This window comes from Triturus cristatus, chromosome 6, assembly GCF_964204655.1.
Source record: "Triturus cristatus chromosome 6, aTriCri1.1, whole genome shotgun sequence".
In the NCBI taxonomy this organism is placed as follows: Eukaryota; Metazoa; Chordata; class Amphibia; order Caudata; family Salamandridae; genus Triturus; species Triturus cristatus.
The window spans coordinates 20451425-20465156 of NC_140589.1; the positions used below are offsets into that span (position 1 = coordinate 20451425).

A 13732-nucleotide genomic window follows, 5' to 3' on the forward strand; every position below is an offset into this window, starting at 1 on the left:
AGCACCTTCCAGAAAAATACAAGCACAAGGCTCATGACCTCATACAGGAGGGTAAACTAATCACAAACACCTCCATTAAGTGTGCCCTCGATGCAGCCGACACTGCTTCTAGGGCCATAAATACCAGTGTCCTGCTTCGTCGCCACGCCTGGCTCAGGATCTCAGGGTTCAAACCTGAAGTCCAGGCATCCATACTCAATCACCCCTTTGACCAGGAAACACTCTTTGGGCCAAAGGTAGACGAAGCGCTCGAAAAGATGAAGAAAGACACAGACACAGCAAAGTCTATGGGGGCACTCCAAACACAAGCCTCCAAACGTTCCTTTCGACGCTCGTCCTTTCGTGGCACAGGTAGAGGCTCCTCCACCGATAACGCCTCTACCTCCTACAAGTCCCCTCCTCAAAATACCTTTTCAAAGGGCAATCAGAGAGGTGGTTACAGGGGTAACAACAATAAGGGCAGGGGCAAAACCAACAACACCCGTTCTGCCACCCCCCCCGCACAATGACTCCCCTCCGCTCCCCCCAGACCATCCCACTCCGGTCGGGGGCAGACTACAAAACTTTATCCACGTATGGGAGACCATAACATCGGACAAATGGGTGACCCAAATCATTCGGTCAGGGTACTGTCTAGAGCTAACATCTACCCCACCCAATATCCCACCAAGGCACCGTCCAATGTCTCAAGAACATTCCACACTGCTCAAACAAGAGGTACTTTCACTCCTGCAAAAACATGCTATAGAGCAGGTCCCCGTCAACCAACGAAATCTAGGGGTCTACTCTCTATATTTCTTAATACCAAAGAGAGACGAGACCCTCAGACCCATTCTGGACCTCCGGCCTCTAAATGCCTACATACACTCAGACCATTTTCACATGGTCACTCTACAACAAGTCCTCCCACTCCTCTGCCAGGGAGACTTTCTCACAACCTTGGATCTGAAAGATGCATACTTTCACATTCCAATACACCCCTCTCACAGGAAATACCTCAGGTTCGTGGTGGACGGGCAACATTACCAATTCACGGTTCTCCCCTTCGGGGTCACCACCGCACCACGGGTGTTTACCAAATGCCTAGCAGTAGTAGCAGCACACCTCAGACGTCAACATATTCACGTCTTCCCTTACCTAGACGACTGGCTGATAAAAGCCGCGTCCTACGACCAATGTGTGCAGCATACAAACAGCACCATCCAACTGCTCCACCAGCTAGGCTTCACGGTGAACTACCAAAAGTCCCACCTCATACCATCTCACACAAAGCAATACCTCGGGGCCACTATAGACACCTCCAAGGGTATTGCCTATCCAAACTCAGCCAGAATCACAAGCATTCAAGCCTTACGCAAAACATTCCTTCCTCAGCACTCTCTTCCAGCAAGAGTGTTTATGAAGCTCATAGGAATGATGGCGTCTTGCATTTTCATAGTGCCCCATGCAAGACTCCACATGCGTCCACTTCAAGAGTGCCTAGCACAACAGTGGAACCAGGCCCAGGGTCAGCTGACGGATCTGGTGTTGGTGGACGGCCGCACACATCACTCTCTGCAGTGGTGGAACACCACAAACCTTTCCAAAGGGCGGCCGTTCCTGGACCCGGTTCCTCAAGTGACTCTAACAGCGGACGCATCGCTCTCCGGCTGGGGAGCGCACCTTCTACACCTCACCATGCAAGGTCTATGGACGCCACAGCAAAAATCGCTCCACATCAACCATCTGGAGCTCTTGGCGATCTTTCTAGCCCTAAAATCTTTCCAAAAACAGATTTCGGGCAAAGCAGTCCTCATTCGCACAGACAATATGACTGCAATGTATTATATCCAAAAACAGGGGGGGGGGACACTCTCCCCAGCTCTCCCGCTTAGCCCAGAGCATATGGAGATGGGCAATTCCTCAAAACATCTTTCTCCTGGCACAGCACGTTCCAGGCGTACAAAACACCATGGCAGATCTGCTCAGCAGACAAACGCAACAAATACACGAATGGGAACTGCATCCACAAGTTCTTCACCCATTCTTCCAACAGTGGGGGCATCCTCAGATAGACCTCTTCGCCACCCACGAAAACAAAAAATGCCCAAGCTTCGCCGCCAGATACCCACACCCATTGTCCAAGGGCAATGCGATATGGATGAACTGGTCAGGCAGATTTGCATACGCCTTTCCACCTCTCCCACTAATTCCATTAGTGGTCAGGAAGCTACAACAGCACTCCCTCACACTCATTCTGGTAGCTCCGACGTGGGCCAGGCAGCCGTGGTACACCACGCTACTACAACTGTCAGTGGTACCACATCAAAAACTGCATCTATCCCCATGCCTCCTAACCCAGAACCATGGAGAAATCAGGCACCCGGACCCAGCTCAGCTCAACCTGGCGATCTGGCTCCTGAAATCCTAGAATTCAGATACCTTAACCTTCCCCCTGATTGTATGAACATCATCATGGAAGCCAGACGTCCTACCACTAGAGCATGCTATGCCGCAAAGTGGAAAAGATTTGTAATTTACTGCCGTAACAATACAATCAACCCTCTAGATGCATCCATACAGCACATCATATGCTATCTGCTCCATCTTCACAGGTGTAACCTGGCATATTCATCCATACGCCTACACCTAGCAGCGATCGCTGCTTATCTACAAAACAGGCAGCATTTATCACTCTTCAGAGTGCCCGCTATTAAAGCCTTCATGGAAGGCCTTAAACGAGTAATTCCTCCCAGGGCACCACCTTCCCCTGTATGGAATCTAAATTTAGTTCTTACACGACTAATGGGTCCGCCCTTCGAACCAATGCACAAATGTGAGCTACAGTTTCTCACCTGGAAAACAGCTTTCCTTGTAGCTATCACTTCCCTTAGAAGGGTTGGTGAAATACAAGCGTTCACCATACAGGAACCCTACATACAAATGCACCACAGCAAGGTCATACTTCGCACAAATCCGAAGTTTCTGCCCAAAGTCATTTCCCCCTTCCACCTCAATCAATCAGTGGAATTACCTGTCTTCTTCTCGCAACCCCAATCTGTTGCAGAAAGGGCCTTACACACACTTGATGTAAAAAGGGCGTTACTATACTACATACAAAGAACGCAACCCTTCAAGAAGACTAAACAATTGTTCGTTTCCTTCTCTCCACCACATAAAGGCAACCCCATTTCAAAATCAGGGATAGCTAGGTGGATTGTAAAATGCATACAAATTTGCTATCAAAAGGCAAAGAGAACATTATCTGTTCCCCCTAAAGCCCACTCTACAAGAAAGTTAGGGGCTTCTATGGCTTTTCTAGGGAATATACCCTTAGATGACATCTGCAAGGCAGCCACATGATCTACACCGCACACCTTCACAAAACACTACTGTGTAGATGTGCATTCCAAGCAGCAAGCTAGGGTGGGCCAGGCTGTACTAAAGACACTTTTTCAAACAGCTGCAACGGATACCGGTGGTCGCCGCTAAGGTTGGGTACTGCTATATAATCTATGCTAAGTGTACAATCTGCAGCTCATATGCCTCGAACGGAATATGCTACTTACCAGTATGCATCTGTTCTTGGCATGTAGAGCTGCAGAGTTGTACACGCCCACCCGCCTCCCCGGCTACCTGTATCCGTTCCAGTACATCTTATTTAGATACAACACATGGGTTTCTCACTGTTATTACTACGCTCCATCATTTCCCTGTTGGCGAAAAACAATCTGAGGATGGAGCCGAAGCCCATGCGCAGTACGGACCGAAGGAGGAGTCACCAAACTCGTGACTTCCAAAGACTGTCCAAGAAGAAAAACAAACTGCAAACATCCGGGCCCAACACCAGATGGCGACCTATGCTAAGTGTACAACTCTGCAGCTCTACATGCCAAGAACAGATGCATACTGGTAAGTAGCATATTCCTTTTCTGGGCTTCTTTGTCTGTTCCATGGTGTTCCATCTGTCGATTTACTGTGGAATGTGTGTTTTTGCTGAAGGTGTGCTGCTAGGGTTCAACATCACTTTCCTTTTGAAGATACAGAGTCTTAGTTATTCCATGTATTGATAGTTTAAAAAATATATATATATATGAGTGCTTGAGCCCTGCCTTTCTGCATGACCGGTTTCTCACCCTGCCTCCTAATCTCCACAGCCCAACTGTGAATACCACCCTGCGGAACCTGGGCGCACTATATCGACGTCAGGGTAAAAATGAAGCTGCGGAGACACTGGAAGAGTGTGCCATTCGGTCGCGGCGGCAGGTATGGTATGATGTAGAATATAAGGTGGGAGGAACAAAGGGATACTGTCACGATATCAGAAGTGTCACCCTACGCCTGGCAGTGGTGGTCTCTAGGGTGCTAGGCAGGCCATCTATATGTTCCATTTGGATTAATATGTGTCAAACATTGGAAAGAAGTCATGAGAAGACGACGAAAGGTAGAAGGTGACAGGATAACTGGGAATGTCTGATCATGATGGTGGAAGTAGACAAAATTGAGAAGGTGCCCTAGCGAGATGGGTAAATTAGATCTAATATTCTGATGAAGATAGTGGAAGTGAAAAGGATGAGTGGGATGTCTGTCCAAAGTAGTTAATGGGGATTTCAATAGAAATAATGTGTGGTGTCTGATTGAGATATCGTGAGAAGAATGTAGACCGGACCTGTGGGGTGTCTGAGTGAGATATGAGTGGGATGTCTGACCAAGATGGCTGAATGACCAAGATAATAGAAGTAGCAAGGATGCCTGGAGTGCCTGACTGAGATGGTGGAAGTAGACCGGATGCGTGGGGTCTCTGAGCGAGATGGTGGAAGTAGACCAGATGCGTGGGGTCTCTGAGCGAGATGGTGGAAGTAGACCAGATGCGTGGGGTCTCTAAGCAAGATGGTGGAAGTAGACCAGATGAGTGGGGTCTCTGAGCGAGATGGTGGAAGTAGACCAGATGAGTGGGGTCTCTGAGTGAGATGGTGGAAGTAGACCAGATGAGTGGGGTCTCTGAGCGAGATGGTGGAAGTAGACCAGATGCGTGGGGTCTCTGAGCGAGATGGTGGAAGTAGACCAGATGAGTGGGGTCTCTGAGCGAGATGGTGGAAGTAGACCAGATGCGTGGGGTCTCTGAGCGAGATGGTGGAAGTAGACCAAATGCGTGGGGTCTCTGAGCGAGATGGTGGAAGTAGACCAGATGAGTGGGGTCTCTGAGCGAGATGGTGGAAGTAGACCAGATGAGTGGGGTCTCTGAGCGAGATGGTGGAAGTAGACCAGATGTGTGGGGTCTCTGAGCGAGATGGTGGAAGTAGACCAGATGAGTGGGGTCTCTGAGCGAGATGGTGGAAGTAGACCATATGAGTGGGGTCTCTGAGCAAGATGGTGGAAGTAGACCAGATGCGTGGGGTCTCTGAGCGAGATGGTGGAAGGAGGATGAAGTTCTACCGAGAGGGATGGCGGAACAATAGTTGCGTGCACCTGTTCCAGCATGAATCAACATATTATCTAGCAATAACAAACCCAAGTGCTAAACTGTTTCTAATGAAGATTAACTTAAAAAACAAAGTTGTCCATTCTATTAAATATTTTTTGCACTCCAGTACTTACAGTATGTATTGCTGATTTGTGATTCCTGAATTGTGCCTAGAGATTAGTCACTGTTTGCTCCGCATATTGTTTTTGTAGCTTTGTCGTTGGCACAGAATAACATAAATAATGCACATTGACCGACATGTTAGATGCGGCCGTATTCCGTAGGTCCTTCTGGTCAGAGAACTTGTTACTGATGTTTGCGAAAGGTCTTCACATGCGATGCACCTTTAACAATCACAGCAGTGAACCCCTGCCTTTGTTACAGCTTGCTTGAGTTCAGCTCTCCTAATAAGAGCTTGTAAATTGGGGGCTCTGCGGTAAGCAAAGACTGGTGGTTTTGGAAAAATCTTTTGTAGCTTTTTGCAAGTGGATAATGGGAGAAATGTTTTTTCCATGAATTGTTTTGCATCATATATATATGCACACCATGGCAGTAAAAATAAATATGGTCCAATAACTTTATTTAGAGCTACTGCACTAATAAATGCGATGGTCAAATTTGAGTTTATTAGCACAGAACAGCCAAACTGGATTGAGAAAACACCTTTTTCTGCCTACTTTATTGCATGTAACAATTACTTCCCACAGGTAAACGATTGTCCAAATAACCATGAAGCCTCTTCAATGTGATTTTACTACAAGGCACAGATGTAACCCCTTAAATCCTGATTTTGGTTAAATACACGTTGTGATAAAAGGAACACATGAAAAAATGCAAAGATATAAATCACATATGCGGATTAGCAGAGTACAATGTATTATTTATTAACTTTTTTGAGGCTTGGGCTTTGCCTCTTGTGAGTCATGGCCCCTCCTGCATTTAACAATCCTAATAAATGCCACATTATACCCTGCACATCTGCATCTATGCTATATATTTTATACTGGCAGGAGTGCGCCTGTGTATTCATGGTAAGCTCACCATTGAAAATACAGTTTTATTTCTTAATATCTTTGGCAGCATTTGAATCTGTATACAACTTTCCAAAAGCAGGTAATCCTCTTAGGTTTGGCATGGCAGATTTCATACCCATCTGTCAAGGGGATGAGGTTAAAAAAAAAAGAATGTCCTTTTTACTTCCCGTAGGAACCTTCTCTCTCCATACAGAAACAAGCATTGCCGATGCCAGTAGGGCTGCCGTATAACCAAGTGTCTCTTGAATAACTGATGAGTTTCTGCACTCAGTAGGTATTCATGGACGCACTCTGTCACTCATTCTTGCATCCACCCACTGACTCGTTTTAGAATTTACCCTCGTTCTAGTCTAAATGTTTATTCAAGATTTCAAACTCAATCAAGATCCACATGAGGAATAGCAAAAATTCATTAGTAAGTTAAGTATTCAATACAAATTTAACAAACATTAAAAAAAAATTAAATATCTTACACAACACATCTCATTAGGAGGGAAAAACAATAGCTGCCTGCTTCAACTGCAGCTCGAGCACTATATTTCAAGAACTTGGGTCTTAAAAATGTTCAGTTCTTCAAGCAATGCCGGGCAATTGGTTAATACTTGATTGTAATCTTGTAGACGATGATTACTAAGGTTACATACCTTGTCCTTCTTCAATTACTTTGACCAATTGACAGTTGATGATTCCAAAGGAAGAATATTCATGCGCAGTAATCACCAAAAACGTTTAATACCATCTTCAGTATTCCAGGTCAGATGTTTCTCTGGTTTTCTCAGGGCCCAAGGACCAGAAGTCGCATTAAATTTCCCTTTTTACTACAATATTCAGAATCTAGGTGAAAACTCCAATTACAAGAGACATGCTTAAGATAGGTTTTTAACTGTAAGTCTGACCATCTTCACAAAGTTTCCTGTTTTATCTCAGATATGTAATGCATAGATAGAACTCCTGCGATAAGTAGATTTTATTTTTAAAGTCAAAAATCACTTTACACATAGTTCCGTAATGAGTTCACATCACTTCTTAGCAGCCAGTATCCCCCATGGACAACAGCCACAAGTCCTTGTGCAAACGTACTTCTTAACCAAAATTCTAACATATGAAAGAGACACGTTAGTGATAGTTTCCTTACCTTAGAATATTCCCCTTAGCAGTACCCCTGCGCGCCAGTAGGTGGCGCTGTGCGGCTCTGCGCCCGTCACTGGCGTTGTGCGCGCTGGGATGACATCACCGAGGTATACTTAGGCGCCACCCATGCGTGCGGACGTCAGTTCTTTCTTTTTCCGCGCCGAAAGCGCAGATGTGGATTGAGTACGTACCCCGTTCAAATTTTGACCACGTTTTTGAGACTTTTGTCTCCTTCTCTTGGCTCCTGGTGCACGTAGGGAAGCCCGGCTTTAAGTCTTGTTGGTCCTGCCGCCGTAATATGTTGGTGGCGAACCCCCATGATGTCTGCCTCTACTGCCTGGAGACCGACCATGACTCCCTGGATTGTCGGGACTGCCGTGCCATGGCCCCGAAGGCCTTGCGGGAGCGGTGCCAGAAGTTGCTGGAGGTCTGGCACTCCTCTCACCGCTCTTCTGGGTCTAGGAGCCGTTCACGGGACTGCTCGTGGGACCGGAGCTGTCGCTCCTCGGACTCTAAATCTTCACCTTCAGATTCCGGTAAGCGACGCCATAAGAAGAAGTCGAAGAACCGTGTTCGCTCTCCGACGTCCCCCTGGCGCTCGCCGGAGGCAGGCGTGGGGGACAGGGGCTCTGCCCCTGCAGCTCCTCCAGAGCCTGGGAGTCCCGCGGCCTACCCGCTATTCCCGGGTCCGTCGGCGACTCCCGAACAGATGCAAGAGTTTCTTGCTGCCATGGCCGCCTGTTTAGGCCTCGGGCTCCCGCCGGCGCGCCTGGGGGCCCCGCGATCCCGTGTCCAGATCCTGTTGACCCGGCGGCACCACCTCGGGCGCCGGACCCGGAGCCACGGGGATCCAGCGCCCGCGGCTCCGGCCCCGGCGCCACAAGGTGTAGCACCGCTGGCTCTGGCCCCGGCGCTGCCCTTGGCTCGGGCCCCAGCGCTGCCCCTGGCGCCGCACTGCGTGCCGATTATCCCGCAGCTGCCCCGGTTCTCGGACCATTTCGTTCCGACCTGGGATCCTCATTGGGATGCGGTTCCGGGTTGGCCCCAGCAGGCGCCGCTCCCGGCTCCGCTGGCCCCCTCTCCAGCTCCAGTCCTGCTGCCACGGCCGGCTCCTTCTACCCCGGAGCCGGATAAGGACTGGGACTGCTCCGAGGACCCCCTTGCGCGGCAGTGACTCCAAACAGGATTGGGTGGATGACCTTCAAGATGCGGGTGAACTTGATGTGTCTTCTGACCCGGGGTTTGCCTCCCTCCGCCTACTATGGAGGAGGGCGCTTCCTACACTATGGTGCTGCGGAGACTCTCCATCTCGATCTCCCTATGGTGGCCCTTAAGACCATCCTCCTTATGGAGGTGCTCCAGACGGCGTCTACGTCATCGGAGCCGCTGCTCCCTTTCAATGAGGCCCTTACCAAAGTCCTCTTGGGCACTTGGTTGCGGCCGGCCTCGGGGGCACCGGTGGATAAGAACGTCGCTAGGTGTCATCGCCCTGCGCCTGGTGACCCTGCCTTCTTGACCACTCACCCCAAGCCTGAGAGCCTGGTCATTCAGGCCTCGACGTCGCAGAGTGCGTTTCCCTCGGCTCCGCCGGATAAGGACTCTTAAGAAGCTGGACCAATATGGCAAGAGGTTGTTCTCCTCAGCCAGCTTGGGGTTGCGGTCGGTTAATACCGCCTGCTTGTTGGGCCGTTACTCCCACGCCCAAGCAATTGCAGAGGGCAAGGATGTGGCGAAGTTTGCCATCGGGTGTGGTCTGGACACGGCTGATTCCTTGGGCAGGGCGATTTCCACGACTGTGGCGTTGCGGCGTCATGCATGGTTGCGGTCTACCCTTGTTCTCGCTTGATGTCCAGAGCTCGCTCATGGACATGCCTTTTGATGGCTCTCGCCTCTTTGGCGACAAGGCGGACTGTGCCCTGAAGCGCCCCAAGGACTCACGGGCTACAGCTAAGTCTTTGGGTCTTTCTGATAAGAGCCCTGCCACGCCTGGTTTTCGTTTCTTTCGTGGCCAGGGTAAAGGCGCCAGGTCACGCTCCTCCACAAAGCCTGTGCAGAACCTGCCTCAACGTGGCGCGGACGGGGCTTCCGCAGGGGCGGGTCTGGTAACCATCGGGCGGGGCAGTCCACCTCCGCACCTGCTGCTTCCACCTCCAAGCCTTCCTAATCCAAGCTTCAGGGGGCACGCCACGCTGGTTGGAGGCACGGTCCATCACCACCTCCACCACCGGCGCGGTATCACTTCGAACAAGAGGGTGCTGCAGCTAATCTGCCAAGGTTACTCGCTCCCTTTTCTGTCCTCCCCTCCAGCCTTGCCACCTCGGTACCACCGCATGTCGGGGGATCATTTGGCTCTTCTCCATCAGGAAGTCACGGCCCCCTTGGCCAATGGGAGCCATCGAGTACGCTCCCGATCAGGAAGTAGGGAGTGGTTGCTATTCCCACTACTTTCTGGTCCCCATGAAGGACAAGGAGGGCCTGCGCCCCATCTTGGACCTCCAGGACGTCAATCGCTTCCTCCGGAAGGTGAAGTTCAAGATGCTAACTCTAGCTCAGGTCCTGTCTGCCCTGGACCCTGGAGACTGGATGGTAGCGTTGGACTTGCAGGACGCTTATTTTCACATTCCCGTCCTGCCAGCCCACCGGCGTTACCTGCGGTTCACGGTAGGCCAGGAGCATTTTCAGTTTGCCGTGCTCCCCTTCGGCCTTACCAGCGCCCCTTGGGTGTTCACGAAAGTGATGGCGGTGGTCGCAGCTCATCTGCGCAGGTCAGGGGTGTCAGTCTTCCCCTACCTCGACGACTGGCTGTTGAAGGCGGGTTCGCCCCAGGCAGTTGTCTCCCACCTCCAGACTACGGGCAACCTCCTGCATCTGCTGGGGTCCTCCATCAATGTGCCAAAGTCGCACCTTAGTCACTCTCAGAAGCTCCCTTTCATCGGAGCGGTTCTGGATTCGACGCTGTTTTGGGTTTATCCTCCCGAACAGCGAGTCCGGGATATTCAGGCTCTGGTTCCGCTCTTTCAGCCTCTATCCCAGGTTTCAGTCAGGATGACCCTCCGGCTTCTGGGCATGATGGCCTCCTGCATCCTGCTTGTGCCGCATGCCAGATGGCATATGCGGGCTCTGCAGTGGGACCTGAAGTTCCAGTGGGCGCAGCATCAGGGCAACCTGTCCGATCATGTCCAGATCTCGGAGGGCACTGCACGGCAATTGCAGTGGTGGCTCACGAGTCACGATTGGGTCAATGGCAGATTCCTCTCCTTTCCCCAACCGGAGCACACAATAGTGGCGGATGCGTCCCTCCTGGGTTGGGGAGGCCACATGGGAGAGGCGGAGATCAGAGGCCTCTGGTCTCCGGCGGAGTCCTGGCTCCATATCAACCTTCTGGAGCTGCGGGCGATCCGGCTTGCACTGAAGGCATTCCTTCCCTCTGTCCGGGGAAGTGTAGTGCAGGTGTTCACGAACAACACCACCACCATGTGGTATTGCAACAAACATAGCAGGGTGGGGTCGTGGACCTTATGTCAGGAGGCTCTGCGCCTCTGGACATGGCTGGAACTTCAGGGCATTTCCCCAGTGGTTCAACACCTGGCAGGTTCTCTGAACGCCAGGTCGGACGAACTCAGCCGCTGGTGCATGGTGGATCACGAGTGGCGTCTGAACTTGGATGTGGCGCAAGGTCTCTTTCTGCGATGGGGAGAGCCTTGGTTAGATCTATTCGCCACTGAAGAGAACGCGCAATGTCATCAGTTCTGCGCGTTGGAACTTCCAAGGCGGCACTCGCTCGGAGACGCTTTTCGTCTCTCGTGGAGCTGCGGTCTGTTGTACGCCTATACCACTTCTGCTCAGAGTGCTGAAGAAGATCAGGTTCGACTGGGCCCAAGTTATTCTTGTGGCTCCGGACTGGGCTCCAAGAGTATGGTATTCCGAGCTACTCAGTATGAGCATCGATCCCCCGATCCGACTGCCTCTTCGAGAGGATCTTCTGTCGTAGCAGCAGGGGACGGTCCTCCACCCGAACCTGTCCAGCCTCCACCTCCATGCTTGGAGATTGAGAGGCTACAGTTGACACCTTTCGATCTTCCTCCCGAAGTCTGTGATGTCATCCTGGCAGCCAGGCGTCCCTCCACTAAAACGGTGTACGCCTGTAGGTGGAACAGATTTGTGGCATGGTGCACGGCTAAGACTGTGGATTCCCTTTCTGCCCCTCTTTCTGAGGTTCTTCTGTTCCGTCTCTCTTTGGCCCAGCAGGGCTGTGCTCTGGGCACTGTTAAAGGTTATCTTTCGGCCATCTCTACCTTTCTACGGCTTCCAGATCAGCCTTCTCTTTTTACGTCCCCGGTTGTTAACCGTTTTCTTAAGGGCATTACGCATACGGTCCCACCTGTGCCCTTCATAATGCCTCAGTGGGACTTGAATCTTGTCTTGACTTTTCTGATGTGCGCTCCCTTTGAGCCCCTTCATAACTGTCCCTTGCGTCTTCTTACTCTTAAGACGGCTTTCCTGGTAGCTATCACCTCTGCCAGGAGAGTGAGTGAGCTCCAGGCTCTTTCTTCCAAGCCTCCTTTCCTTTCTGTTCATCCGGACAAGGTGGTTCTGCGAACACGTCCTTCTTTCTTGCCAAAGGTTGTCACGCACTTCCACATCGGGCAGACCATCACTTTGCCCACCTTTTTTCCGCCTCCGCATCCTTCAAGGGAAGAGGAGCGGCTCCACCGTCTGGACCCAAAATGTGCGCTCGCATTCTATCTGCAGCGTACACAGCAGTTCCGGGTGGATGATGAGCACTTTGTTGGCTACGTGGGCGCCAAAAGAGGTCGGGCGGTGCACACACGGACCATCTCCCGGTGGGTCGTTCTGTGCATCCAAGCATGTTACTCCTTGGCCAAGAAGGAGCCTACTGTGGGACTGTGTGCCCATTCGACCAGGGCAACTGCAGCCGCTACTGCCTTGGGACGCGGTGTCCCCTTGCAGGATATTCGTCAGGCAGCTACGTGGGCCTCGCTGCACACGTTTACCAAGCACTACTGCCTTGACAGTTCGGTCCGGAGAGACGGCTTCTTTGGCCGTTCTGTGCTCTGGGACTTTCTGGTGTGATCTTGTTCGCAGACCCACCACCGGGGTTGGTATTGGTGGGGTATCTATTCTAAGGTAAGGAATCTATCACTAACGTGTCTCTTTCAGATGCACAAGTTACTACTTGTGTAACGATATATCTGTTAGTTAGTGATAGATTCCTTACCGCCCCACACATCCTCCCCGTTCTGCGAACTGATTACTAGGGTTAAGGTCATCCCCTTTTAGGGCCCTAGTTTCATGGCACCAGTGGTCAGTTTCTTGCATGGCTCTGCGTTTCGACGTGGAAAGTTGTGTACAGAACTGACGTCCGCGCGCATGGGTGGCACCTAAGTAGCCTCCCTGACGTCATCCCGGCGCGCACGACGCCAGTGACAAGGACCGTACCCCACGGCACCACCTACTAGCGCTCAGGGATACTGCTAAGCAGAAAACTTTCCGTATCCAGACTGACGCCTGGGGAATATTCTACGGTAAGGAATCTATCACTAACTAATGTCTCTTACAGTGCTTGTACGCCAGAACTAGTCATTTCCTAAATATTTGACCTTCCCTTTTATTTAAAAACTGCCACTTTGCTACATGAATTGTTTCTGTGGCATACAGTAAAGGTGATGGAAATGTTGCCTTCTAATCGGAGAGAAGGTGATTAAAATGCCTCCCACCTACCACCATTTAAAAGGCCCTTAGTCCACTGGCTTGAGATCAGACCTTACTAATGCTATGGGATATGTGTTTGTTATCATTCAGACTGCTGCCCATGATTTTGACCAGATAAGGGTATGATTTGACCTCCTCCACTTTCACCTTATCAAGGAATCAACAGTGATTTTTCCTGATTTGTTTCGCCTTAAAAATCAAAACTTTGCTTTTAGAAGCATTTACTTTTTGGAAATGAAAATCAATCTGTAGTGAGGACAACTGCTTATTCAGACCACGCAGGGTTATTCAAGTACGACAGTGTCGTCCTGATAAAGCAAACATGCCAGATGATGACCCCCAATTCTTGGTAGATCACTTTCCTCACTACCAATGTGTGAGGGTAAGTCAG

General features: G+C 50.7%; 1 protein-coding gene across 8 annotated transcripts in view; it reads left to right on the forward strand.

Moving 5' to 3' along the window:
* Positions 1–13732, forward strand: part of KLC4 (kinesin light chain 4) — a 595564-nt gene that overhangs the window by 406873 nt on the left and 174959 nt on the right. For all 8 annotated transcript variants that reach the window (XM_085610149.1, XM_085610151.1, XM_085610153.1 and 5 more), the window contains exon 12: positions 4137–4245. In XM_085610149.1, coding sequence (XP_085466275.1) covers positions 4137–4245 — 109 coding nt within the window. The remainder of the gene's footprint in view (positions 1–4136; positions 4246–13732) is intronic.